The 25,880-nt window shown below is 38.7% G+C and overlaps 4 protein-coding genes and 1 long non-coding RNA gene across 12 annotated transcripts; 2 read left to right on the top strand and 3 right to left on the bottom strand.

Annotated features, from left to right (window-relative positions):
- Window positions 1–563: 563 nt before the first annotated feature.
- Window positions 564–11,970, top strand: LOC105703018 (transmembrane and coiled-coil domains protein 2). Of its 8 annotated transcripts, none has more exons than XM_012431067.2 (11): window positions 564–693; window positions 2,915–3,120; window positions 4,271–4,490; window positions 5,084–5,249; window positions 5,567–5,795; window positions 6,205–6,249; window positions 6,668–6,750; window positions 7,708–8,036; window positions 8,128–8,528; window positions 8,761–8,921; window positions 8,994–11,970. In XM_012431067.2, the coding sequence occupies exons 2-10, from the start codon at window positions 2,996–2,998 to the stop codon at window positions 8,915–8,917; spliced, it is 1,755 nt and encodes a 584-aa protein (XP_012286490.1). In that variant the 5' UTR covers window positions 564–693; window positions 2,915–2,995; the 3' UTR covers window positions 8,918–8,921; window positions 8,994–11,970. The 8 variants fall into 8 exon arrangements, with proteins under 8 accessions (XP_012286490.1, XP_012286492.1, XP_012286491.1 ...); XM_012431069.2 differs by lacking the exon at window positions 564–693 and adding an exon at window positions 738–2,207 and having other exon boundaries at window positions 7,747–8,036; XM_012431068.2 differs by lacking the exon at window positions 564–693 and adding an exon at window positions 738–2,207 and having other exon boundaries at window positions 8,791–8,921.
- On the bottom strand, window positions 4,332–6,657 carry LOC105703019. Its single transcript, XR_001104334.1, has 3 exons — window positions 6,301–6,657; window positions 4,601–4,633; window positions 4,332–4,469 (listed from the first exon to the last, which is right to left on the bottom strand). It is a non-coding gene; the product is annotated as an uncharacterized LOC105703019 (long non-coding RNA).
- Window positions 11,971–13,221: 1,251 nt separating the features above from the next.
- Window positions 13,222–17,517, bottom strand: LOC105703020 (zinc finger protein 2). Its single transcript, XM_012431073.2, has 4 exons — window positions 17,141–17,517; window positions 16,379–16,837; window positions 16,075–16,314; window positions 13,222–15,993 (listed from the first exon to the last, which is right to left on the bottom strand). The coding sequence occupies exons 1-4, from the start codon at window positions 17,279–17,281 to the stop codon at window positions 14,530–14,532; spliced, it is 2,304 nt and encodes a 767-aa protein (XP_012286496.1). The 5' UTR covers window positions 17,282–17,517; the 3' UTR covers window positions 13,222–14,529.
- A 614-nt stretch (window positions 17,518–18,131) lies between these two features.
- LOC105703021 (chromatin assembly factor 1 subunit B) lies at window positions 18,132–20,652 on the top strand. The gene is made up of 6 exons (XM_012431074.2): window positions 18,132–18,369; window positions 18,492–18,624; window positions 18,711–19,017; window positions 19,216–19,479; window positions 19,614–19,841; window positions 19,924–20,652. The coding sequence occupies exons 1-6, from the start codon at window positions 18,229–18,231 to the stop codon at window positions 20,513–20,515; spliced, it is 1,665 nt and encodes a 554-aa protein (XP_012286497.1). The 5' UTR covers window positions 18,132–18,228; the 3' UTR covers window positions 20,516–20,652.
- Window positions 20,653–20,740: 88 nt separating this feature from the next.
- LOC105703022 (peroxiredoxin-2) lies at window positions 20,741–23,020 on the bottom strand. The gene is made up of 5 exons (XM_012431075.2): window positions 22,705–23,020; window positions 22,016–22,133; window positions 21,698–21,937; window positions 21,438–21,603; window positions 20,741–20,954 (listed from the first exon to the last, which is right to left on the bottom strand). Exons 1-5 carry the CDS (start codon window positions 22,880–22,882, stop codon window positions 20,901–20,903), a joined length of 756 nt encoding a protein of 251 aa, XP_012286498.1. The 5' UTR covers window positions 22,883–23,020; the 3' UTR covers window positions 20,741–20,900.
- Window positions 23,021–25,880: the final 2,860 nt, after the last annotated feature.

Here is a 25,880-nt window from a genome sequence, read left to right as displayed (position 1 = left end):
CAAGAGAACGCGATTGAACTTGTCGGTGCTTGTTGGGACGCCATCTTGAGGTCGGACGAAGTGTCGTTTTAGAGAATGCCGACAGTTGGTAAAAATTCGTTGAGGGTAACGGGTTAGTGTTGTAGCTGGAGAAAGGAAAAGCAGAGTGTAGGAGGGTAGGAATGGTAAAAAGAACCGGCTGTGAATCGACAAGGCATGCTAGATGAGAAATGAACCGCCGTATTATTCGCGTTGAATCATAACCCCTAAAGCGAGATGAGGCACGTCGTCATATGAAGTGGACATTTTGAGGGACTATTAGAATATTTGAGAGACCTCGAAATAACGTTTGAGAAGTGGCTGAGACATCAGGCCAGAGATAATCTCTTGAAGTGACAAATTACGATGATGGACGAGGATTGGGATCCGAGTATAACATATTTGAAGCTTGAGGCGGACGCTATCGTTAAAGAGATGAGTGGCTTCGTATCGGACATAGCCATCTCAGAAAAATTGCCCACCTCGAACCTACAAGTACACTTGAACCTTACCACGTTGGAAGGCTGTAAATATTGTGTCGAAATGACCCATACAGGTTTTACCATTGTTGGTAACAACTATGACACAACTACGGATACGTCGAAGCAAGGTTTTGAGACTCTGTACAGCATGCTCAACTATGTCAGTCCTCGCTACAGACATTGCTTTAGCCAGGTACTAATAAACAAATTATCAAAGTTGACTTGAATAGAGTCGTCACCAAGCGATGCAAGCAACCGTCCTGGTAACCTTCGTAAATATCTTTTTAACGACGGTTGTGCAGAGCGTGACGAGAACTAGCCAATGAGTTCATAGTTAAGATTATAGATTTGCAAAAGGTTTTGAAGGTTCGTTAAACTTCAATCTCTTTTTTGTATGATCTAGTGCTAAATTAAATATCATGTGCCTGATTAAATTTAATACGATAATTTCATCTGCAAGAAATACATACGGAAGTTAACTGTATAGTGAAGAAATACTAACAGTTATTAATGATGCACCAACGCTGTATAAATTTACTGAATGGTAGGCTAAGAAGACACGATATGCTAGGTAGGCTAAAAAAATGTGTTTTGTAGACAAGCTATGACCTGTTTCTTAGAATACTAAAAACTGTATTTTAATACTGGTGATGACTGGTCGAGTGTATTCTATTTATTTAATGGCATTTTAGTGTGCCATATACGAGGGCAGTGGTTAAAGTTGTAGTGCTTGAAGAGATTATACTAATTTAAAGGACTGAATTATATACGTAAAATAAACGATATTAAATTTTGACGAATGAAATTAAAGTCTTGACATTCAGTGGATACAGGCAGAGAGGTATATAGATTTCATGAAAGTTCTCAGTGATGGCAGCATCATCGCCTTCGCTGCATCGGCAATATTCCGACTCATCTCTGCTGTCAACTCATCTTTGTTTAACATTCCTTTCCCTTGGTCCACCCTCAATCTGTTCATCAGTGGGTGCGGCACTAAGTACGCGAGAAAAGGTGGCACATGCTCTCATGATTGGCCCGCTTCCTATGACGCTGCTCTTCGGGATATAGTTTCGATTTCGAGGAATGCTCGTGCACTCCGCAACCCTTCCTGCCATACGAGTTTCCAGATACCGCCATGCATTTCTCGTGTAGCGTTGTCTTTGTCGCACTCGTTATGGCAACGAGAGACCAGTCTCCCGGTAGGCAGGGTGGGGGTAGCAGAATAGGCGAGGTGCCGGGAAACTGTCCGATCGGTGCTCCCTGCTGCAGCCGCGTTCGCGTTCGTCGTGGCGTAGAGGAGCAAACAGGAACGAAACTACGTTCGGTGGTTTTGTCTCCGGGTTCTGTGTCAGTCCGTGCACGGATGTTCGACAATGGCATCTTGACGCGACGGTGGTGCTCCTTCGCGCCTCGGGCGTGAACAAAGCAAGGACGCGTTCTCTTGTCCGTGTTGTGTTCGAACGAAGTAACTGTGTCGCAAGTGGAGCAGTTTTCTTGTATTTTGACCAGCTTCGACGTGCCCCAAGTCTGACCTCATACATTTCGTCGTACCGTTCCCGTTCCCTGTCCTGTTCCTATTTTCGACCTGTCTACTCTTGTATCAGTAACCAACTACTCTGCAATTACAATTCACCCCGTCGATGACGATTCCACGAATGCCGAGACGAAGCGGATCACTCGGGAGACTCCTCCAAAGACCGTCACCAGGTACTCGACCCGTACAGGTTTGACAGCTATGATCTCACGGTTTGTTTTCTTCCTTGTTATCAAAGCTCTCCCTCCTTCCTGGCGTATTCTCAATTATTACTCCCTGCAATCCATGACGCATGACCCACCTATCGCGGCATTTACTTAATTATTTGCCAAGATTTTCCTGTTCCCCCACAGGTCAGGCGCCTCCTCTTCATTCGTTGAAATTACTCTGTCGGCTTCATTTAAAATTTGATGAAACGTCATTGTTGGTGTTTTTTATGCCTTTACTGTGTTTATCAAATAATTCTAAATTTGCACTTAGATTCGTTTCTCATTAGTTCCTTGGCTCCCAGTTATTTTTCACTCATTTTTCCATTCAATTTATTAACTCGTTACAGTTTGTATCCGAAAAATAATTGAACATTGTTGACCGTCGGAAGACATTTTATTCGCTTTAATATTACACAATAGAAATTAGTGAATTAATTGCCATACTATTAAGTAAACTTGTAAGAATGTCATAAAAATAGGTATGAAATATATTAAAGTAGGAACACTTATCAGTTCTTGGGATATATTGTCATCTATCGTAACCATCGATCTTATCTGCCCAATTATTTTATCTTTTGCTTATCTTGGTTACTCATCCGTACTTATCGAATGCTCAGTTTGATTCATACGATCTTAAGCAAAGGGGTCCAATATATTTTTATTTATTTTAGGAAGAGAAACCTTTCTGGATAAAACGGACACAAGTGATACGATGCTCATGGATGTTGTAACATCCTTTAGCGGAGAAAGGAATGGATAGTCTGACGGTAACATCTTCAAGCAAGAACAGCTCCCGCAGTACATCACCCAATCGGGGAAGTGCCTCGACGTCCCAAGGCCAACACCACTCATTGATCAACCTGGATCATACACCGAGGTTCCGTAATGCCACTGTATACGATAATTGTCTATTATTCACTTGTTTTAAATTAATTTTCTAAGCATATGAAAATTTGTGTTTATTGGTAATATTTGTTTTCCATTAAAACCTAAAATTTCTGGAATGAAAGAATTTTGTCTTAATCAAAGACTAACGATATAATTCATTTGTGTTATAACTTTAAAATATATCAATTATCGTTACAAATCAAATTTTCATTAATATACAGATATCTCTTTCTTTGAATTAATTTCTTAATTAGCCTTCTACTAATGCAGTTAGGACTATATCGTTAAAGGCCTAGTTTGCACATATGGTCAGAAGAGTTATCACCTCGATTATAGAAGACAGTCTGCTCTTTGTAAATGAAGGGTACAGTTCAGTTGCAAATCTCTTGGTCTTTGTACAAAAATGATAAATTTTGACTGCAGCTGGCAATGAGACCATTAATTATTATTTAACTATTCTTAGAGAGGTATATACCCCCGACTACTACTCGGATGAAGATGACACTTTCGAAAGGCAAGATTACAAAGTTATTAATAGAAGTGCAAATGGCAAGTCTAGATTGTGCTCAGATACAAATTTGCTAGTTCCACACTTTTGCTTTGTCTCCAGAGAAAGTATGTAACTCGTTACATTTTAAATTACTGGCAAATTTAACGTTTAATTTAAATTAATACAGGAATGCTTCCTAGTTGTCCAAGTCAATCATTGCCAATATTAACATTAGGTTCTGCACTTCCCTTTAAACTATAGGCCACTCTGCTCGGATTGCTAGTACCAGTGCCAAGATTACTTCATAGTTGTCAATTTTAAACACCTAGGCAGGGGCAAAAGTCTTCACAGTGGATTGTTTATTGTTGACGAGGAAGTTTTATTAACATCGTGTTTCAGGAATCTCGGTGATTGGGTATCTATTGCATAAAAATAATTGTTTTAACCTCTTACATGCATGAGTTTTTTCTCCTCTATTAAAATTGCAAATCATCCTACTACGATACAAACTCATGGAGGAATCCATGGATAGATAGCGAGATCATGCAAACAATGATTGTAAACACGTTTATTTTGTTGATTTAAAAGAATACATTGTGTTGTTACATCAATTAGTATTTTTTAACTTTTAAAAATCTTTTAATCACAGCTGCCAGTCCGGAGAAGGGAGTGCAGGCAGTGGCAGCAGCGGAGGAGGTGGTGGAGGCGGTGGTGGCAGCAGTATAAGCATGAAAGGTGGCAACAGGCAAAGATCTCCAGGGGCCCTAATACGCACAGGCGATACCATGGACGAGCCAACTACCAATCCAAACACTGCCGAACCAGATGAGTTTGTGCCAAATGTTCGTCTAACAACAGACGACGAGGGAGTATGTAACATTTACGAGTGGTTTACACCCCTTCTTACATTTTTCTGCTGAAGTGAGATAATTGCGTGCATATTCTGCAACATGAAAATGACGTAGCACTTTTTTTATACCTGGACTTGGTGTCCTCCTGGGGATTCATTTTCCTGAAAGAAATAACACACATTATCCAAGCGGGTTATGACAATTAAGATGATAACAGGTCTCATGGTACGGACTTATGTAAAGACACTTTCATAATACATCGGTTATGCATTCAGAGAACTTCCCATGAGTTTGAAAGAATCGACCTCTAGGGTTATAGGTCAACCGATGAAGTAGTTAATTTGCATAATTCTCTGGAGAGAGAATTATGGGTAGCTGCTTCTCTTAGGGCGACTCAGTCCCAAAGAGTTTGATCTCGCATACTTCTAGATTGTATTTCACAGTTGGCACGATTGTACCGACTCTAAAAGGACGTATTAAAAATGCAAGGATAAGAAACCCAACTACTGAGAATATCAACCTGTTAGAATGTTAGAACGTTCGTTTAATTATTCAAGTACCTGACTTACGAGGGAAACAATTTAAACCTTTCTGTGACTTTTTTCTTTTAGGAGGCTTATCATACCACGCAATCGTTTCTTTCAAACGGATCATCGGAATTAATCACCGATGACGTGGATTCCGGCGGAGCCCGAGTTCGTCAAGCGATTGAACACATTCAAAGTAAAATCGCAAAAACTCGGGAACTTATACGGATAGAACAAACTACTCGAGATGGTTAATATCAACTAAGTATTACTCTGATTGTGATTTTCATTTTATTTAACCGAATGGCATTATGGAAACTTGATATTTATTGAAAACAGTGAGTAAACTTCGATTGCATAATAGAAGCTCGCTTGTCAAGGCTAAAGATTCAGTGATATACTATTCGATTACTGGTCTAGCGATACGTTGAACAGAAATATAATCTCGACACCGATGTCATGTATTATTTCTTATCATCAAGCGTGATGTATTATTTTTTATAAATTTAAGATTTTGTTTTACTATTGTGAGTAAACCCTTATACTTGTTGTTTTTTTTTTTTTTAGAGAATGTTAACGAGTACTTGAAATTAGCTGCAAACGCTGACAAACAACAACTGACGCGGATCAAGACAGTCTTTGAAAAGAAGAATCAGAAGTCAGCACATAGTATTTCACAATTGCAGAGAAAACTGGACAGTTACACCAAGAAACTGAAAAACTATGAGATGAATGGAGCACCAGCTAGTCATCGACAGCCTAGGGAAGTCCTTCGAGACATGGGACAAGGACTCAAGTGAGGATTCTTTATTGCTACTATAAATTATTAATGTCCTGTAAGGTGAAGGAGAGTAGGAGCACATTCTGTTCCGTAGTGTATTGTTTATCAATTATTGAGATACCTGATGTGTACTGTCTGTTGGAAGTAATTTACTTTAAAATATTTGGCGTAAACTTCTGCAGAATCAAATGAACGTACTAAACCAAGTAAAGCTTTGTAAATCTTGTTATCCGGAGTAGGAGTAGACCTTAAATTTTAGGTAAATTTGATCCCAACCTATCCAATAACTTCTGATGATCTTTTGAGGCACGTATGATGTGAAGTCCGAGCAAACTGCTAAATTTGCACTACTGTCGATAAGGTCACTAACACTTCCCGCAATGTATGACTAGAAATTCCTGTCTAATTTAAGACTCCCTTCCAGAAACGTGGGAGGCAATATTAGGGACGGAATCACTGGTTTTTCAGGGTAAGTATCCTTACGAAAATAGATTCCTGTCGCTCCCTCTCTTCTGCCTACCTCTTCCTGTTCGTTTTCTTCTTTCCCTCCGGGAAAGCGAAGGAATCCTCGAAAATGGTTGACTCACGCACAACACTTGACAGCGTAAAACGCCTGGCAGTGAGCCAAATGTCAAGGCCGTTTCTACCAGTGCTAACGCGTATAGACAAAGTGTAGATTCATTTCTTACTCAATGACTCACCAGTAATCTAATTTTCGTGGAACATGTAGTTGAATCATGTTTTGAATCATTTACAAATTGCAGTTTTCTTTATATGTTTGTAATGACTGTGTATAAATCGATACCTAATCTATGAAATCTATCGGACTATTCAATTTGTAAAACAGACACTACTTTCGCATTTTCCGTTCTTCTTCTATGTTTCAGAAGTGTAATGTCCAAGCCTCGAGAGTTTGCGCACCTGATCAAAAATAAATTTGGCAGTGCCGACAATATAAACACTTTATCGCGTGAGTACGACGATACCTTAATTCTCGCACTACCACTCGCACTATTGTACTTCTGCAAGGTGTAACGAATTGTATTTGATGTGGTGAGCAGTACATTAATGCTTCCAAGTTTTAACAAAAGTATTTACTTTTAACGACACGGATATTTGCACCGTATACCATTCTATTAAGTCAATATCTATTTTTAAAATCAACTAGCAGCACCATGCGTTTGCACCGACAGGGATAGCTTCATTTCCTAGTAACTAGTAGAAAGTTGTTAACACATTGTAACAAAAGCAACACGAAATTCGAAGCTACTATGCTTGCACCATACAATAAGTCAACACTGAAGTATTGACAAATAAAAAACTAAGTTTTCTTCAACATTTTTGCGCTACCGCGGCAGTCGACAGTAGTAAGTAACTCACAGTTGAATTGATTGTTCTATTGGTTTTTCAAGTATAATATCCTCTGCTTCTTTTACTTCGCAAGAATGTCTATTTCCATTTGGTATTTTCTTTCTACGTAATATTTCTCATAATACGTAATATTAATCATTTAAGGATCACTTCTCCTTTTTTTTATTCATACTGCTCTGACTTGTCATTTATGAACCACGAATCTTCCGATGATATTTATTCTCAATTTTCGTTATCCAATACTAATTTGTCGACATAGCGCTCTTTACGGTCAAGTTTTGTATTACTGGACTGCTCGAACCTTCTATCAGCTCCTGCCCCGTCTTGTAACATTCCAGTAATGGTACCTTTCGAATATTCATACTTAATTATCTATTTCTATTATCTTTAAAGTATATTTTCTTTTTGAGATACTTTCGAAATTAATGGTGTTACACTTTGCTGAACTGCTATCGCAAGGTCTCAATGATATAACGTTCTTTTCGATCTGCCTTTTAAGAAAGCCTATGTCCTGGTATTGGATAACCTCTAACTGGCGACCCCTGTGCCTTCACAGATGGCTCAACTTTTTATGTAAACGATACACCACGTGCAGGTAACGGTGATAACGGTAGCGTTGAAGATGAGAAAACGCATCATGGATCTGCGACTCTTCCGGGCGGTTGCAGTTTAGTACCTACTCACAGCAGTGCGGTTATGAAGTTCCCTTCGGAGGAGGGATCAGAATGTTCCAGTGTTACCAGCGAAAGTGTTCCGGGGAGCAGAGGACAGCCTCACGCTAGTCAAAGTAACAACGTTACGTTCAGCCTGAAGACGATCTTCTCGGAGCTTCAGGTTCACCGGGAAAACCTCGACCACATGAGGAAGGAACTTGATAATCTGAAGGTTGGACTCGATGCGCGTTTTATTGATCGCAATTTATTTATGCTGTAAGTGAAAACACCCCCAAAATGATTACTATTCGTTGATGCTTCAGACTCTTCAACAAGAGGTGGCGGATCTCACGCATGCCCTTCAGGAAGAGAGATACCGATCGGAACGACTGGAAGAACAGATCAACGATCTCACAGAACTACACCAGAACGAGGTAGAAAATTTGAAACAAACCATCACGGACATGGAAGAGAAAGTGCAATACCAGAGCGAGGATCGGTTGAGAGACATCCATGAAATGCTAGAAAGCTGCCAAACGAAAATCTGGAAGATGGAACACCAGCAGCAGCAGCACCAACAATACGTTACGTTGGAAGGACTGGATAATAGTAACGCGAGGGCATTGGTTGTGAAATTGATCAATGTCGTTTTAACCGTGCTGCAAGTAATTCTACTTCTCGTCGCAACCGGTGCCGGTATCATGATGCCTTTCCTGCGAACAAGGTACTTCCGTGTGTTGATACTCGAAATTTCTTTCAATATATATTCTTAATGGCAACGAATTTACCCGAATAATTCTACTCCTTAAAATAAACATCGTCGCAATGTGAAGTTAAATGCCACATTCCATAATTCGTTTTGTTTATTTTAACCGAGCTGCATTTATCATATCACCGACTCATTGAACATGCTTTTTTTTCTCATCCTTTTGGTTTTTTTCACGTCTCTGTTGCAGCTGTACTAAGCCTCATTGTTTCATGTGCAGGGTGCGCATACTAACCACCACTCTCGTCGTGTTGGGCGTAGTATTCGTGCTGAAGCAGTGGCCCGAAGTGCACGACGTAGGCAGTCATCTTATGCGCCGCCTCAAACAGACGCTCGCTGTTAAGTAGCATTGTGCGTACTTCTACTCACTTTGTGCGAAATGAGTATGAAGGTCTCGTGTATTCACGCATCCATTTGTTTTAGGGTGGGATACTTAGATTTAATTAACCCACTGGTGCAGCCGGGAACTGTTGAACGACGGTTTTCAATTTTTGAATGTCTTCAACCGATGCAACACCGGAGCAATAAAGAATATTCGCAGTGTGGTTATTTTGTAAAAACAAGTTCAAGACAACGTACGTGTCGATTGACTGATAGAAACTGTTATCACACGGATTATCAAGAACCCGAAGAGTCGCTCTGAAAGGCGTTCAAACTAATAGGCGAGACACGATATCGACCGAGTAAATAGTTAATTATAAATTATCGTTAAATAATTTTTATTATTTATATATATACCGAAAGTAGATCGATTGTACCATACGGTTAGCCTTGTAATGGTACTTGGATTTCCCAGCATTATGACTCTTCTCTTAGCAGACGCGAAAGAGGTATAACGAAGATCGCGCTGAAGATTCGCATTTGTAAACGTCGCGTTAAACATTAAGCTTACAATGAAAACCGAAAAGAGACTTTGGACGTTGAAATTCATTTCGAACGAATCGCGCTCATGATGGTTCAAGTTTTCTATTTGAATCGGTCCTCGGCTTACGCGAAGAGACATTGTTCCGTGTACACGTGGCTAGCCTTAGCTGCGAAACAAATAATCGCAATCGTCCAAGTGCTAAACAATAATGTAAAGAATAGGTTCTTAATGTGAAGAAGGGCACGTACATCCTTACTCCAGTAGTTGCCACTCGGAGAAGTGTAAAGCAGTATCGCTTAATTAACGTTTATTGTTAATCGTATGATTGTGTACGAAAGGGGTCACGAGGAGTCGTGAATCTAAAGGAAAACGGAATAATAAAACTGTGCATTTTTGGGGCACGGTTTTATGCGAAATTTCGGGATCGACCATTTTAAATAGGGGGAAATAGTCAACATCCTGAAATTAATGTTTGTACGTACATCTCACGGATAATTAGCTCACTGCAGATACCGAATTTGAGTGTATACTGCGCTTGTTTATCGGCGATTGTAAGGAAACGTTCCATGACAGATTATTGAAATGAGAGAAAGACTGACTGGACTAACCGATAACATCTTTAATGCAACCGAGAAGCCCAGTTTTCCAATTAGAATTGTCGATTCAGGGAACACGCTACACCTGATTTTACTTTGACTCTTTCTTCAACTGGAAGGCTGGGCCTCTACTGCGGAATGACGTGTTCTAAGGCTTCGTGATAACAACGTACATGTGATGAGGTCAATGTTAAATTCGGCACTGTGGACCTTTATGCACTCTCAGTAGGGTTAATTACGTTGGAGCAATAATCATTAAATTAACACAATTTAATGTTCTCAATTATATTCATTGAACGCAATTCGTTTAGTGTCTGTACGAGTCCACGCTGTTAAATATTTTTACAGTTAAAGGTTCAACGTTAACGACGAAACGAACGACTGGGACTGGGATGTTAAGACTTTGGTATAGCGAAACAAATACTTATTTAACATTGATTCCACATTGCATCGATGCGAAACATTCCCATTGTCTAACGTTAAATTGTTTTGCTTCGAGGAGCACTCAACGGCGTGAATAAAAAAAAAATTATATCGTTATGACCTCTCGCGACGAGGTCCAAAGAACCAACCTTTGCACGAGAAAATATTTAACGCTCTGTGGGATTGCTGTACCGATGTATTTACGTGCCGCAATTTAGATTATGTCGCTTCGGATATAGCACTAAGATACGCTATTTACTTCTTTCATTATTATATTTACGTAATTGCCACGTATCTCTCCAGCACGAAAAATCATACGATCGTATTAGTTTTTCACCGGATTGCATTGGGTTTACAGAGGTGATAGGACTTATTATACAAACAATATTTAAACCGCCGTTGCTCAAGCTCGTCTACACTTTTTCAGCTGTGAACACTTCTCGAAATCTCTTGAAAAAATTTCCGCGTTGTACTAATAAAAACCGAGCACTTCCACCAAGGCGATGCACAAATTCAGTATTACACGCGCGATATATTGTTAAATGCAATGAAAGGATTTTTCATCGTGACATTGTTTCAAATACAACTCGGCTGATCATCATGCGACTACTCACCCTATGTATAGCTTCATTGCCATTCATTATATAAATAAATATTATTTATTAGAACTGGACGTTTCTTTTGCTTATCGCGTCTTGATGCTCGCGGATCATTAGTTTTGCTGCATTAAGCGCGATTAATGACCGCGTTTTACATACTTTGAGATAGATGCAATATACTCGCAACATGGATACGTAGTAAAAAATCTTTCATTGTCTGGAGCTACATAAGTTAAAGATGTGTAAATAATTTATTGATATCGAGCGTCGTTAAGGCAGAAATTTTATCTTATTTTATACTAGAACGTACGATTACGTTTTCGCTTGTAATGGCAGACACGTGGCTTCTAATTTTTAATGGTTATCGAGCGATTACGCGAGGTGGCTTCGACAAATGGGAAATGTTAAAACACTTCTCGTTGGTGCATGAGATAACGTGCAGAAGAGAAACGACCCGCTATTAGAAAAGTCGGAAACTTTCCTCGGCGAATACCCTTTCTTCGTAGCTGCAAAGGCTTTTAACACGTTCATTGATTTTATCCGCTTCCCTCGGAGAAATGGAGGCTACTTTATCGTTAGAATAGTCGATTAAAAGTACTCTAAAGCCAAATTTCTGTGTTCCTAATAAGTTTATCGTTGCTCTCTTAAATTTTGTATATTCCGATTGCTGTGACTACGCTAAGTCCCTCGACTTGAAACTTAGTCCGCTAAGAATCGTTTCTGGGATCAATATTATAACCGTATTGAGATATCGAGGCAACATTTATCGTGTATCTGCCAAATATTTATAATTTTCTATCGAGCTATATGTCAAGCCACGTTCACGCGTTGTCTGACCGAATATGCGTACATAGGACGAAGCAAACGGTGATATACATATGTACACACACATTAATGTACACCAGTTTTAATTGTAANTATATATATATCACGGCAAAGTATCCAGAGTGTAGTTATAATAAAATTGTAGGAATGATCGGATGTTCTTTTTCGATTAAAGAAGTGACCGCCGAGATTTCTCTGGGTGCCCGTTTCACCGTAACACGTCCGTCCTCGTTCATCGAGAATCGTTCGGACGAGTGCCATTAAATGACAAAAAAAAATGAAAGAAAAATAACATCCCGCGTACGACTACGATTTAGTCGGTGCTTTGTAAAATACGTGACGTTAGAAAATGTACGAATAATAAGCGTAAGATTGACGACAGATATAGGGAGGGCCCCTGCTGATACGCTTGCATTATCATATGTACGGAGTTCGTAGCGTAAAGTCAAACACCGTAGTTACGACCTTGTCATTAAACAACGATGGACGTATTTTGTACTTTGTATCGTTACATTTTTCTATGAGTTTTTCGCCTTAAGGCGATTTAAGGTTTTATATATACATTTGCATTTTACATGCCGTTACCTCGTGCAGCGATGAATACGCATATTGACGTTTCACCGATTCGTTGATAACGCGCACTCTTCAATGCGTTATCGCATTTGATTCGCTGCTACGAGATCAGGGGCCCTGCGTAGAGCTACACGGCAGAGATTAGGTTCAGAATACCCGTGGTATTGTCATTGATGCCTTGCATAGTTAGATATAGCAGGAATTACGATATATATATATATATGTCGTCGATTCGTAGGGACGTGTCCGTTTAATCGCAGCCATCACCTGCGCGCGATCCGTTGTGTAGGTCGCACGTAAAAAAGAAGCAACAAGCTCGGTATAATTAAATCCCCATTTGCACGAAACTCCCGCGGAAATCTTGAGCACCCGAGGCGAATGTCCGATTCGCTCTTATATAAGTAGAGGAAATAAAATAACGATGGCAATCGATGACACGCGTTACCTAGTTCCGTAGAGCTAGAGTAGACCGAGCCGATTATGCGGTTGCCCTCCTCTTCGTAAAGAGTGGTTGTCCATGATTCACGTAAACATGTTTTCATCGATCGTTCGCAAAAGTGAAATGCAATACCAGGCACGCGCCTCTCGCCTGTACCAACCACGTTATTATTTAATATCGCCAGGAATAAAATACATTTTTGGTAAAAGAACTACGGCTCGACGTTCCTCTCTTTCTTTCGGTTATTTTCTTTGATCGGTAAATGATTATGGATTTAAAGATAATGGAGAGCTCAACTTCCGGGGGATAGGGTATGGATAACAAAGCCAGCTTATGAAAATCGTTTTATTGTTCGGTAATGTTCGTTTACGGGGAGACGGTAATAACGATATGTATACCGAATAAATATTATCCGTGTAATCTTATCATGAGTAAAATATACTCCGACTGATTTATTCTAGCTCTTATAGTAACGTTTCGAATTAGTATTTACATGAGAATTCAATGTTGTCTCCAGAAGACGATGCGTCGGTTGTCGTAACTAGCCCATGGTTTACCGATGGCAATTGTACAAGTCTGGTCCACGATATTCTCGAGCGTTTTTAGCGCTAATCCGGGCGCTACGAAGTACTCGTTATTTTACAGAAATATCCTTTTGCCTTCGTTAATCGAATACGTGATGGACGCGCGTATACCGTGCAAAGTTAATGCCCTCGATTTGTCGGACAAAAAAAAAACGAAGCACAAGCGCTGTTTATTCTACTCCATGGAGGAATTACAGAGTATCGTATAAAATTCATACAAAACGACATGCAGCGGATTTATTCATTATCCCCACAGGATAATAATAAAAACACTTAACCGATAGCGAAATATCGATTTCGATATCCGACGTACAGTATAAATGTACGATGATACAGGGAAACTCGATAAGAAGCGAGAGGAAATACAAATTCGCGTGGGAACAAAAAATGAATAATGGTATTGGGAACCTTTTTATCTTTCGCCCTCGTTCTGTACACGATCCGGTCTCCAAAGGAAGATAAAATTAGATACTGTCAGAATTTGAACGAACACTTATGTACAAGATTTCAGTCGTCTAAAGCCTTTAAAATGAAAATATAGAATGTATCGTAGAGCACATAATTGTTACCAATGTCATCGGAATTATCTTGGGTATCCTGAAATTGAACGAACCAATACTTGTAGCACGATTCCATGGTCAAAGCCAAATGGTTGCCATGGTGCAAAAGAACAAACAAAATTGATGGCCGTAACTGTACAAGATCTACCTACAGTAGCAACGACTTTGTTCTCTTGTCAAGCACCGCGGGGCAATGCGGACGATAAATGCAAAATTATAAATTCGCTCGGTTGGGTAATAAAAATCGATAGAAGAAAACCGTCTTGTTCCTGTATTAAGCCAGAGGTGGCGTTTCTGCTAGTCAACAGATCTCGGGGGGAACACTGACAGTTATAAATACGAATATGAACAGGCAATACTTACGTGCGTATAAAAAGAAAATACAACCGTATCCGAAGTGTATACGTATGGCGTCTCCCTTTTGTCATCTCCATATTATTCCTAGCTAGATTTAACTTTATCAGTCGATGCGTTTCTCGAGACCACGTGCTTGGGCTAATCGGCAGTGATCCGAATGCCTTCATGAGACTCCCGGAGGACGATCTCTGCAGAGTGGTTATCCTTGACTTCAGACTCGTCCCTTATCACGGGAACGTCCTTTTGCGTGGTCGTCACGGGGACCTGATGCTTCTTCCGGTGGCACATCATGGTCGACCGCGAGACGAACGCCTTGCCGCAGACGTCGCATTCGTAGGGTCGTTCTCCGGTGTGCAATCGTTTATGTATCGCCATTGGGCTAAATTGGGTGAAGGTTTTCCCGCAGACATCGCACCTGTAGGGTCGTTCTCCCGTATGAGATCTTCTGTGACATCTCAGGGCGGCTCTCCTGGCGAAAACTTTTGCACACATTTCGCATTTGAAACTTTTCTCGCCAGTGTGCATGGTCGAGTGTATTCTGAGATCTACACGGGTCAGGAAACCCTTGCCGCAGACTTCGCACAGATAAGGCTTTTCACCTGTGTGTATACGCAAGTGCGTGTTGAGGTAGCTTTTGCTGACAAACATCTTGTTGCAGACAACGCAGGGGTATTGACGATTGTCCATGCCCGAGTGGATCTTCTGATGACTCTTGCAAAGTCCTTTCGTTATGAAACTCCTACCACAGATTTCGCACATGTAGGGCTTAACTCCCAAGTGCCTGTTCTGATGGTCCAAAAGAGACTGCTTCGTTTTAAAATTCTGACCACACGTGCTACAGGGATATGGTTTTAGATCCGAATGAACTCGCTGATGCACTATCAAGTAGCTCTTACACTGAAAACCTTTGCCACAGGTCGAACAGTTGTAATCGAATTGTCCAGTATGTGTTGCGGTGTGCTGGGCAAGACCTATTTTGCTGCGAAATGCTTTTTCGCAAACTAAACATTGAAACGGCTTTTCACCCGTGTGTTTGCGCATGTGTTCTTGCAGCTTATAATTTGTTCTGTATTGTTTACCACACTGTGAACAAATTTTAGGAGTCCACTTTTGCCTAGTCGATGGCTTCTTCTGCTCTGTTGCCGTGATGGCATTCGCAGTGGAATTATCCACGTGCTCTGCTTTCTTATCCTCTTTGTCAACCTTACTTTTGTGGAACTCGCACTGTTGCTTGTGAATGTTTAACACTTCGACACTTGTGAAGTAGAGGCCACACGTGCAACAGCAGAAATGTTGCTCGAAATGAACCATGAGGTTGTTGGGCTCCATCGCTGCCTCGTTGCAGAATGGACACACGAACCAATTAGATCCTGTCTCGTCTATCGTAGGATTGTTTAAGATCGAGTTCAGTAGAGCATGTTTTGCTGATTTTGTATATTCTACCATAAGACTAGAATTCCCAGGGTTTACTCGACTGGTGGAAGGTATCGTGTTTGCATGTAGAGAATCGCTACTTTCTCCATTGCCATTTTCGATCACCCCGGAATTATCGATCTCACGGTCAATTTCGGTATGGGACGAAGGGAAAACGTCAGAAGCCACCTATATGATAAACCAAGAAATTGAATATCAGAGACTAGACACGATCGTTATTTTCACATATGTATTACGACTTAGACTTACATCGGTTTCGATGGCACGTGCAGAGTCTTCCTCGTTTAATCTTTCTTGCAGCCTTTGGTATTCATCTTTAACTTTAAATGTGTCGTCACAGTAGTGAACAATTCGATCCCCATTCTGCGTATTGGAACTAATAGATGTCACGTAATTTATTCCTAGTTGACCTAAATGCCCTTCGACTGTCAAATTGCCTACTACAGCCATATCTCCTTCCAAGTGCATTGCTATCTGATGACCGGATACCTGTAAAAACAAAAATTAAGTCTTGCATGTAAGAAATTGTTTCAAGTAATATTAAAATACACACTTCTCGGATGTGCTCATCGACCATTCGAACAGCCTCGCCATCCAAGCAGTCAATTCCCGTGACTTGGATATCAGCATCCTGATGGCTAATTTCTTCTTGCGTAACCACCTGCTCTCCTCCAGCTAGATCCATGTCATCCATAACTTGCATGGTATGCATCGTGCCTTCTTCTGGTTCGTGTTGGCCATTGCCAACGTGATTCTGAATGCTTTCGATATCGCTTTGCATTTCTCCGATGTTTCTTTGAATTCTACTTATATGGTTTTGTATCACGGGTATTTCTTCGACTTCCTCTAACGTGTGATCGATGCATACAACTTCTTCTTTCGCAATCTCTTTAAGCATCTCCATGAATATCCCTTCCGTGTGTAGACACTTTTCACGGAAGTCAAACAACTGATCCAGCTTATAGGCACATTCCTCACAGACGACTTTAGGTAGTTGATCCGTCATCGATACCTATAAACAAGAAGCATCATTAACAATTACCTTCCTTCGCATCTATGATAACGTTACAAATCGCAATCGTTCGCTCCATTATTTATCGCAACTATGATACATGCATTTAAAACAGCTGAGACCTTTAACAATACAAGTTTATTCGTAAACACATGGATTTAAAACAGCTGAGACCTTTAACAATACAAGTTTATTCGTAAACACATGGATTTAAAACAGTTACGATTAAGTCCAAGAAAAATCAAAGCAGCAGTCCATTGATGCCGATTCTCGGCGTGGTCTCTCGATCGCGTCAAGACTCACCCTTACGGGAAGACAAGCGGCGATCTTCTTGTCTATGTTTCGCATCTGATCGCCCGCTTCGAAAATAGGCAAGCCCATCAGGATGCCGGTCTTCGTAGCGCAGAGTCGACAGAGGTAATCGAATTCCTCCACGACGGCCATATCGGCGGACCGAGGAAATCCTCTTTAATCGTCTCTTGCCGAGATAAAACCCGGCCGGCCGAGGTGCGAACCTCTCTTCAGAGATCCCGTCCTTCAACGCACGACGCCCTCGTGAAATTCGACGGAGTGGTGATGTACATCACGAGATTACCATTTCTACATGCAAAGCACCGTTTCATAAAACCCTCGATCCTCGCATCTCCATCGTCCCGAAGGGATGTATGACACCACAGACCGAGCAGGTGTGGTGAACCACGGCGATGGAGGGCAGAAAATAACGGAGATGAACTTCAGCATTAACACTATCACAACCGTTGCATCCAGCACTCCTAGCGGACAGCTGAGAAGTCATCGATCCTACTAATTTCGCAACTGGAATCACAGTACGGAACCGGATTGGTTAAGATATAACCAATAATACGTGTGTATTAATAAAAACAAATTGGAATATTTCTTTCATTAGATTGATAAAACTATCTTCGGAAGTTAACAGTGCTTAAAACTAGTACAAACAGGCTCGCTGCTTGCTGCTAGTCGCTAGCTGATCTTAAGGTTGATATTTCATCGGTGCTACAGCGAAAGCGACGGAGTGACGTAACACTAATGAAAGGTTCTGATTGGCTGCGAGAAAAGAGGACTAGGGGAACTTCCACTGTATGTTCTCTACAGCCAATCAAAACCTCTTATTTGCGCTTCGTCGCCTTATCGTTGTAGTGCTAATGGAATATCGGCCTTCTTCTCTGTTCTAATGTAACGGACGACAAGTGAATAAATGGCGCGTTTTTTGATGATACTTGTCGCTACTTAAGAATGCACCTGTTCACATGAATGTTTCGCGCGAAAACCGTGCCGCATATGTGATTAGGGTGTTATTTAGCACTGTGTTGAATATTTATTTAATTATTTGTTAGACATCTAAGATTTATAATTAAATAGACGCAAGAATTATGAAGTGCACCATTCCTGAAATTTCGTGGCATAATCGCGACCCAGTATTGAGTATTGACATACAAAATGGGAATATTATTGGGCCGAACAATGAAGTTTCTTGGCGTCTGGCAACCGGAGGAGCTGATTCTCATGTTCTGGTAATTACACCTTAAATTTTACACAGAACTGCATATTAATGATATAAACTAAGTTTTATAGTTTCATTTGGAATATACATTCATTTCTAATAATATATCTATAAGTATATTATTTGTGATAGATTTGGCATTTAACCATCAATGAAGTAGGAGCAGCCGTAATAACGTGTGTGGCAGATCTTACACGTCATCAAAAAGCAGTGAACACTGTGCGTTTTTCACCGTCAGCAGATATTCTAGCTTCAGGGGATGACGGTCTGTAGATTTACATTTTTTTAGCAGTTTTCATTAGCACCCTTGAAAGAATACGAAATAAACTCAAGAATTGGTAATGATTACAGAGTCTGCCATCATATTATGGAAACAAAGGGAAGAATCTGAACTACCTCCACTTACAAATGATGAGACTCAAAATAAGGAACAATGGACCTCATGGAAAGTTCTCAGAGGCCATATGCAAGATGTATATGATGTTAGTTGGTCCCCTGATTCTAATTTTCTTGTATCGGGATCGGTTGACAATACAGCTATACTATGGGATGTTCAAAAAGGAAGAAGTATTTCCATATTGTCTGACTATAAAGGATTCGTGCAAGGTGTCTCCTGGGATCCATGTAACCAATACATTTGCACTATAAGTACAGACAGGTACTTTTATGATATATTTTATTCTATCATTTCACTATTATTTAAGCCCTGATAATAAATTGCCTTGGATCTTTCAAAAGTAAAAAATTCATCAGAATATAGCAAAAGTAGTATATAGGCATAATAGACATTTTTTTCATTTAAGCTGGGTGGATGAAATGACATGGTAATTTAACTTTATAATACTGTATGTTTCAGACAATGCCGCTTAATAGATGTGAATACAAAGAAAACTATTCAGCGTGTTCATAAAGCTAAAATTCCAACACCAAATGGTTCGTCCTTGGAGGGAAAAATGGTACGATTATTCCATGATGATACTTTCAAGTCTTTTTTCAGAAGATTAACGTTTACGATAGATGGTTCATTAATTATAGTACCCTCTGGTATTATTGAACCACAAGATTCAACTGAGAGATCACTAAATGCAACAGTAGTATTTTCACGATATAATCTGAAAGAGTGAGTAATTGTCAATGTAATTTTATTGAGACCATTTTTAAAAATTTGCATTATGTATTTTATGAAAGAATATGAATAGCAATGTCAAAAACGTTATAGTTACAGCATTTATAAAATTTCTTTTCTGACTTTAGACCTATTGCTATTCTGCCATCATTAAAAGAAAGTACCATTGCTGTCCGTTGTTGTCCACTTTTCTTTCAACTAAGGGAAGATGGACCTACATCAATGATAGCTTTACCATATAGAATGGTATTTGCTGTTGCTACACAACACTCGGTATTAATTTATGACACACAGCAAACATCGCCTGTTGCAACTATCTCTAATATCCACTATACTCGCTTGACTGATTTAGCTTGGTAAGTCATTTCAATAAGTTTTTATTTTTGTATGTATATATGTAACATTTGGAAAAGGACCATTTATTCTGATATGTTGAAGGTCATCGGATGGAAAAATGTTAGTGGTATCATCCACGGATGGTTACTGTTCAATAATAAATTTTCATGAAGGAGAATTAGGAAAAACAATTGAAAGAGAAGTGTTACCTATGAATAAATCTATCACTGCTGCAAACAAATCGTCAGTTTTGAATAAACAAAATGACAGTAAAATAAATCAAACTCAAAATGTACTTCTGGAACTGGATAACAATGCAATGGATATTGACATTGCAAGCATAAAATCAATTGAGTCAATTAATGGAAAGGAGGAACATAAAGAAATTGAAGAAAAAAAAGAAATTAGCAAGACTGAGATTAATGTCAAGCCAATTCAGACTTCATTAAAAGATAATAATTGCCATAACGACATTGAGGAGACTGAAGACATAAGACTCATATACAGTGATGATAGCAACACCGAAATCATAAAAGAAAAAAGTAAAAGTACTCCTTCTAAATTGGAAATTGAATTGGAAAATAATAAAAATACTCCACCGAAAGTAGAAAAACCACCTGTGCTTACAGCAAAAACTCCTCGTAGAGTACAACTGATTACATTATCAAGCCCTAAACGAACGAAAAAAGACTAAGTATACAAGAAACTCTAATCTGTTTTCAATGTAAATAAATGTATGCATACGTTAAGCTTCTAATTACTATTTGTACTTCTAAGGCAATATCATCACTTGATAATTGATAAGGAATAATTTGCAAAGCAATTAGACATTATAGTTGTATTTTATGAAAAAATATGAATTATATCACATTATCTGTGATTTGTAGAAATCAAATGGCTTGACTAGCTAGACAGAAAATTTGTATAAAAGAATGTAAATAATTATATTCTGTTTATCATACATGCGTATTATGCGGGAAACTTGCAACATATATTACATTATGAAAAGTATTTTGTATTTCACTGGTGAATATAATCAGTCAGTTTAAAGCGCAATTGATGAGAAATCAAAACGAATATCATATCAAGTTCTTTGCGAAGAACTTTTTCTTATCCACTGGATTTGGAATGATCTGAAAATAAATAAATATTTATTAAATATTTAAAGAAAACATTAGCTGCATAGATTATTAATTATTTAAACAGCTACTTTTGTACAAGTTTTTGCTGGAAATTAAAGTATTTGTTGATACAAATGGCTGTGTATTATCTTCACATCCGCATATAGTGGAAATATAGCAGTATTTGAAAGTAAACACAAAGCATTTCATATCTTATAATTCGTCTTTCATTTGGTTAAATATATAATTACACATATTTGCATTTATTCAATATTGAATTGATATTCATTGGTTTTATCATTATCAGGTGGGCTTAAGACTTCTACATACTTGATACATTTATTACTGACAATTTACTTTTATGATATGTATGTATAATAAATAGTTTGAAAAATAATCATCTAGATTTTAGCCATTAAAAATGTGCCATTAATAATTTGGTTAAAATATGTCATACTGAGTGATTTTAAATATATATTTTACTGTTTTACTTACGGTATCCTGTCCTGGTTTCCATCCAGCAGGACACACTTCTCCGTGTTCATCTGTATACTGAAATGCTTGAACTAATCTAAGCGTCTCATCTACGGAGCGCCCAACAGGAAGATCATTCATAGTTATTTGTCTTAATACTCCTTTGCCATCAATAATAAACAATGCACTAGGAATAAATATTGAGTAAATTATCTTATATTATCATTTTCCATTAAACTTTATCAATAAATGAACATTATTTCTGTCTATTGCATGCTTACCGCAGAGTGTGTCCCAGGTCTTCTAAATAGACTCCGTAATCCTTTGATATCTTATGTGTGAGATCAGAAAGTAATGGGATTTTTATTTTTTCAAGTCCACCTTCCTTTCGAGGTGTATGTATCCATGCTAAATGAGTAAACTGAGAATCTACAGAAGCTGCAACAACCTCGATATTCAAACGTCTAAATTCTTCCAATCGATCGGAAAATGCCAAAATTTCAGTAGGACACACAAAGGTGCTAAAATGGACAGGAAAACATTTGTCATTTAACGAACTTATTCTCACATTTAAAAGAAATTAGTTCCGATATACTTACAAATCGAGTGGATAAAAGAAGAAAACTAGATATTTCCCTCTAAAATCAGATAACTTTATCTCTCTGAATTCTCCATTAACCACTGCAGTGCCTTCCCAATAAGGAGCCTGTTTCCCAACTAAAAATTAATTTTAAAAAATTGTTATAAAAGAACAAGTATTTTGGAGCATACACAACTACTGTTCGAGATGTTTAAATATGTACCAAGGGGCAATTGTTCTTTTAAAATTATATTCGAGTATACCACGAAACCTTGAAGGATTACCACTGCTGGAATACAGCCAAGCATTTTGCCTAAACTACGCTATTATTACATAAACTACGAAATCGCATCACTTACTATGGATCTCGTTAGTCGAAGCTCCTCAGCACTACTATTTAAGGAAATCAAGAAACGCATTTACAACATTCAAAATGTCACATTGTAATTAAATAAAAACATGTATTATTCCAACTGTACATTAAATAATTAATTCAAGACCTTGAATTCTTCATTTACGTACTACTCATTATTATATTTCAAATGGTAAATTATATAGTACGAATCATCTTTCAAACTCCAATTCTTGAATATGCAGCAATATACAGTAATATAAATCTATGCCAACTGATAGATATTCGACATTTTAATTAAATCTTTAACATCTTCGTTTCCTGTCTTGATCGAGGAATTATAGGAACCAACTTACTAACGGCTTTCGTAGTTTGCAATTGATGGTCCGCATGTTTGGAGCCAGTTGGATAGACGCTACCACCTGCGAATGAATAACAGGCTTCGTTCTCGTTTAAACGCGAGATACACTCGATTTTCGTCAGAAATAGCACCGCGAGGACGCTGAAAGTACGGCCGGCACTGTGCCACATCATATCGAGTGATTTGACGACCGATGTCGGTACAATAAAATCCACTCACGTCCCGATAGAATTTGGTTTATTAGAAATTTACACAACTGCACGGTATCTTCAGTCAGCGCTACCACATTTAAAACGCGCCATTTCAAAAAAACTATTCGCCACCGACCGTGATCGGTTGACCACGTGACACGATGTTTAATGCGATTTAATGCCAGCAGATGGCAGTCATAGTCAAAGCGAAATCTACAGATGTTTCATGCGCTACAGGACATCTAGATCTAAATTAAGAGTAATAAGATCCAGTGAGACTGAATCAAATTACAGAAAACTGTTGTATCCACAGAATTATTAAATAAACGAATGAGATAAAACATTGTTCGTGGTAGGGTATACATAAAAACGGGAAAAGAAAGATGCCAGTTTTATAGCCATGTTCCAATATGTAGTTTTCGCGGGAGAATCTCAAAGTTTAAATTTCGTTTGGAAACTAAAACGATAGTTCTAATAATCTCCATGGTTTTAATAGAAAACAAATTACATTTTAAATATTGCTTAAGATAGCTAGGTTACTGTTCCTTTAATAATATTAATTGAATCGAAATAGACACGTTCGAATTCCATTAGTTAATTATATGATGTATGCAGTAAAATATGATGTTGATGATTACATAAGTCTTGCTGCAAAATATCGAATGATGTTTTTAAGTGTTTTGATAATTCTGATTATATGTGGCTTTAAGAATATTAGATATGTCAATCGGTTTCCTGATTGTAATCTTAATCCGATAGAGAGCAGAAGAAATCAAAATCAAGTGATTTAGATTTGTATGTATGCTCTTGAAGCAGGGTAACAATGATAAGTGTAGCAATTTTAAAAAAAGTGCTTCAAGGTCAGAAGGACACGTTTCATTTATATTATGGTAGGAATGTTTATATTCTGGTATCACTAAAATGTACAGAGTAAAGGAACTAAAACCACGCTTTCAGGCGTTTTGCAAATGATCCTATAAAATGGTTACAATGGTTTGGATCTTAAATAATTAGTAACCAGCCAGGGCTTTATTCGACGGCAAATATGATCTGATTTCTTGACAATGATCACGATCTACGTATAAGCTTTTTCTCTTAACAATTATGTTTTTCTCAATTTCTCGGCGAGTCTTTGCCAGCACTTCTGCAATTTCTACTGCACGTTTCAATTGATCTCTCATTGCTTTCACGCTTTCGGAAAGAATCTCCGTCTCATCCAGTAACCTGAGTATTTATACGCTGATAAAGTTTGTTTATAAAGATTCTTTTAATTAGTGCTCGTTGACAATTATCAAATAAAATAATGAAAAGACAAGGAGTGTCGTAATTCCAAAACCAAAAAACAAATAATTCCAGTACTATCTAAGCTTTCTATCAACATTCGGAAATGTCAGATCCTTACGACGAATCATTCTGTACATTTACAAAATTGAATTAAAATTGTACAGTTTTAATTTGTCTTCAAGAAGTATATGTAAATGTTTTTGAAAATCTTACCCACATTGAGGCACATCACGACAACTTTCAACGCCTTCACGACCCAATCTTAAGCAAAGTCGTGTTTGAACGCACTTCGTTGCTCCGTCTAAATTGTTTATTGCAACTCGCATTCTGTCCGCCAAATTCTCTGTTTCTGCTAAGGACTTTAGACACTGAAAATGGAAAAATGTTTAGAAGAAAAAAAGGATATTGCTTGAAAACAAATTGAAGTTGTTTCACTTTGGTCAATTCGCCTTCAAGACGGAGAAGAGATTGGATGTTGTCTTCAATTTTAGTGGCCAATGCGAGATCGACACGATCCGCTTGATTTCGAAGTTCACGTATTGATTTGTCGCTAATAAAGTCGAAACTGCATCGCAAGGTGCAGGACTCTTGTAAAATATTCACACCCTCTGTAATGATATCCTTGGCTAATCGCTCGTACTCCGCAGTCGTGGACTGACTTAACATGAAACGGAAATCATTTTCTTTATCGCAAATAATCAGTGACTCTTGTGGATCGATAAACATTGGACGAACGTTCTTTTTCATTAGATTAAAAATAAAAAATTCTTCAATTCTTACTCTTCTGGTACTTTAACCGCTTCGGATTTCCACTGCACCGTAGAGGAATTCTGTTTCAATCCTGAACAATCGCATTCGATGTCATAAGCAATACTTTTCCTCGACCAATCCTGTTGCAATTTAATTTTCGTATTTTTCAATTCCTTCAGCTGCAACTTGAAATCATCCTCTAATTTTTCGTACAGCCCGAGAATTTCACCGCAAAGTGCCAACTCCTGCAAACAAACTTCTCCGTTGATGAATTTCGAAGGAAAGCTCCAATATCATCGAGTCATTCTAGGGTAATTAAAATTGTACTGGTAGTTTCTTCTTGGCGAGGAAATCGCAGGAAAAGTTCTACAATTATTGACTCACTTTAACGTAAGTGGAATCGTACTGGCCTTAGTTTGCTCTTCATCCACTTGATCGCAAAAGAGGTCGGGTTCCATACGCGTGCATCTGACACGTAGCACGTCTTTTCCCAAAGTCTCTATTGCCTGGATCGCGTGTTTGCACCTACGAATGCGTCTTATTTCTTCATCGAGTCTCTGTACTTCGATTACTACTTCCGAAACTACCATTTCCTCTTCCGTTTTCCACTTGAAGACAATACGGGCTCTCGCTCGTAGACGAGATGTATTGTCCAACCAATTTCTGTCCTGAGCAAAAGCCTGCTTCAAGCATCGCTCCGCCGTAAATGCTACAAGCCTGTGATTATTTACCTTCTCAATCAAATATATACATAAACGCTTTTAAATGGAATATTTCCCTCCGTTGAAACTCCAGTCGAATTTCCATCTCGGTTAAGGGAATTAATAAAGTAATAAACGAAACGTAAAATGGTGATTACGAGGCCTCGCGAATGTTCTTTGAAGACTCCTTGTATAATTCCCCTTCAGAGGAATATCCTTCTGGCAAGCCATGTTTGCAGGAAAGA

The sequence above is a fragment of the Orussus abietinus genome, unplaced genomic scaffold, assembly GCF_000612105.2.
Source record: "Orussus abietinus isolate OABI.00-Male unplaced genomic scaffold, Oabi_2.0 scaffold175, whole genome shotgun sequence".
Taxonomy (NCBI): Eukaryota; Metazoa; Arthropoda; class Insecta; order Hymenoptera; family Orussidae; genus Orussus; species Orussus abietinus.
The sequence above is the reverse complement of the archived record's forward strand: the minus strand, read 5'-3'. Positions and strand labels throughout refer to the sequence as shown.

What these genes read in the sequence shown, in the direction of transcription:
- LOC105703022 (XM_012431075.2), bottom strand. Translation starts at nt 22,882, where the DNA reads ATGATGTGGCACAGTGCCGGCCGTACTTTCAGCGTCCTCGCGGTGCTA. An exon ending in GCAAACTACGAAAGCCGTTA is followed by an intron (nt 22,134 to 22,704) that starts GTAAGTTGGTTC and finishes ATTAATTTTTAG; the next exon opens with TTGGGAAACAGGCTCCTTAT. An exon ending in TTCTTTTATCCACTCGATTT is followed by an intron (nt 21,938 to 22,015) that starts GTAAGTATATCG and finishes TGTCCATTTTAG; the next exon opens with CACCTTTGTGTGTCCTACTG.
- LOC105703018 (XM_012431067.2), top strand. Translation starts at nt 2,996, where the DNA reads ATGGATAGTCTGACGGTAACATCTTCAAGCAAGAACAGCTCCCGCAGT. An exon ending in AGAACAAACTACTCGAGATG is followed by an intron (nt 5,250 to 5,566) that starts GTTAATATCAAC and finishes TTTTTTTTTTAG; the next exon opens with AGAATGTTAACGAGTACTTG. An exon ending in GACATGGGACAAGGACTCAA is followed by an intron (nt 5,796 to 6,204) that starts GTGAGGATTCTT and finishes ACTCCCTTCCAG; the next exon opens with AAACGTGGGAGGCAATATTA.
- LOC105703021 (XM_012431074.2), top strand. Translation starts at nt 18,229, where the DNA reads ATGAAGTGCACCATTCCTGAAATTTCGTGGCATAATCGCGACCCAGTA. An exon ending in GAGCTGATTCTCATGTTCTG is followed by an intron (nt 18,370 to 18,491) that starts GTAATTACACCT and finishes TATTTGTGATAG; the next exon opens with ATTTGGCATTTAACCATCAA. An exon ending in TCTAGCTTCAGGGGATGACG is followed by an intron (nt 18,625 to 18,710) that starts GTCTGTAGATTT and finishes TAATGATTACAG; the next exon opens with AGTCTGCCATCATATTATGG.
- LOC105703020 (XM_012431073.2), bottom strand. Translation starts at nt 17,281, where the DNA reads ATGGCCGTCGTGGAGGAATTCGATTACCTCTGTCGACTCTGCGCTACG. An exon ending in TCGATGAGCACATCCGAGAA is followed by an intron (nt 16,315 to 16,378) that starts GTGTGTATTTTA and finishes TTGTTTTTACAG; the next exon opens with GTATCCGGTCATCAGATAGC. An exon ending in CACGTGCCATCGAAACCGAT is followed by an intron (nt 15,994 to 16,074) that starts GTAAGTCTAAGT and finishes TTTATCATATAG; the next exon opens with GTGGCTTCTGACGTTTTCCC.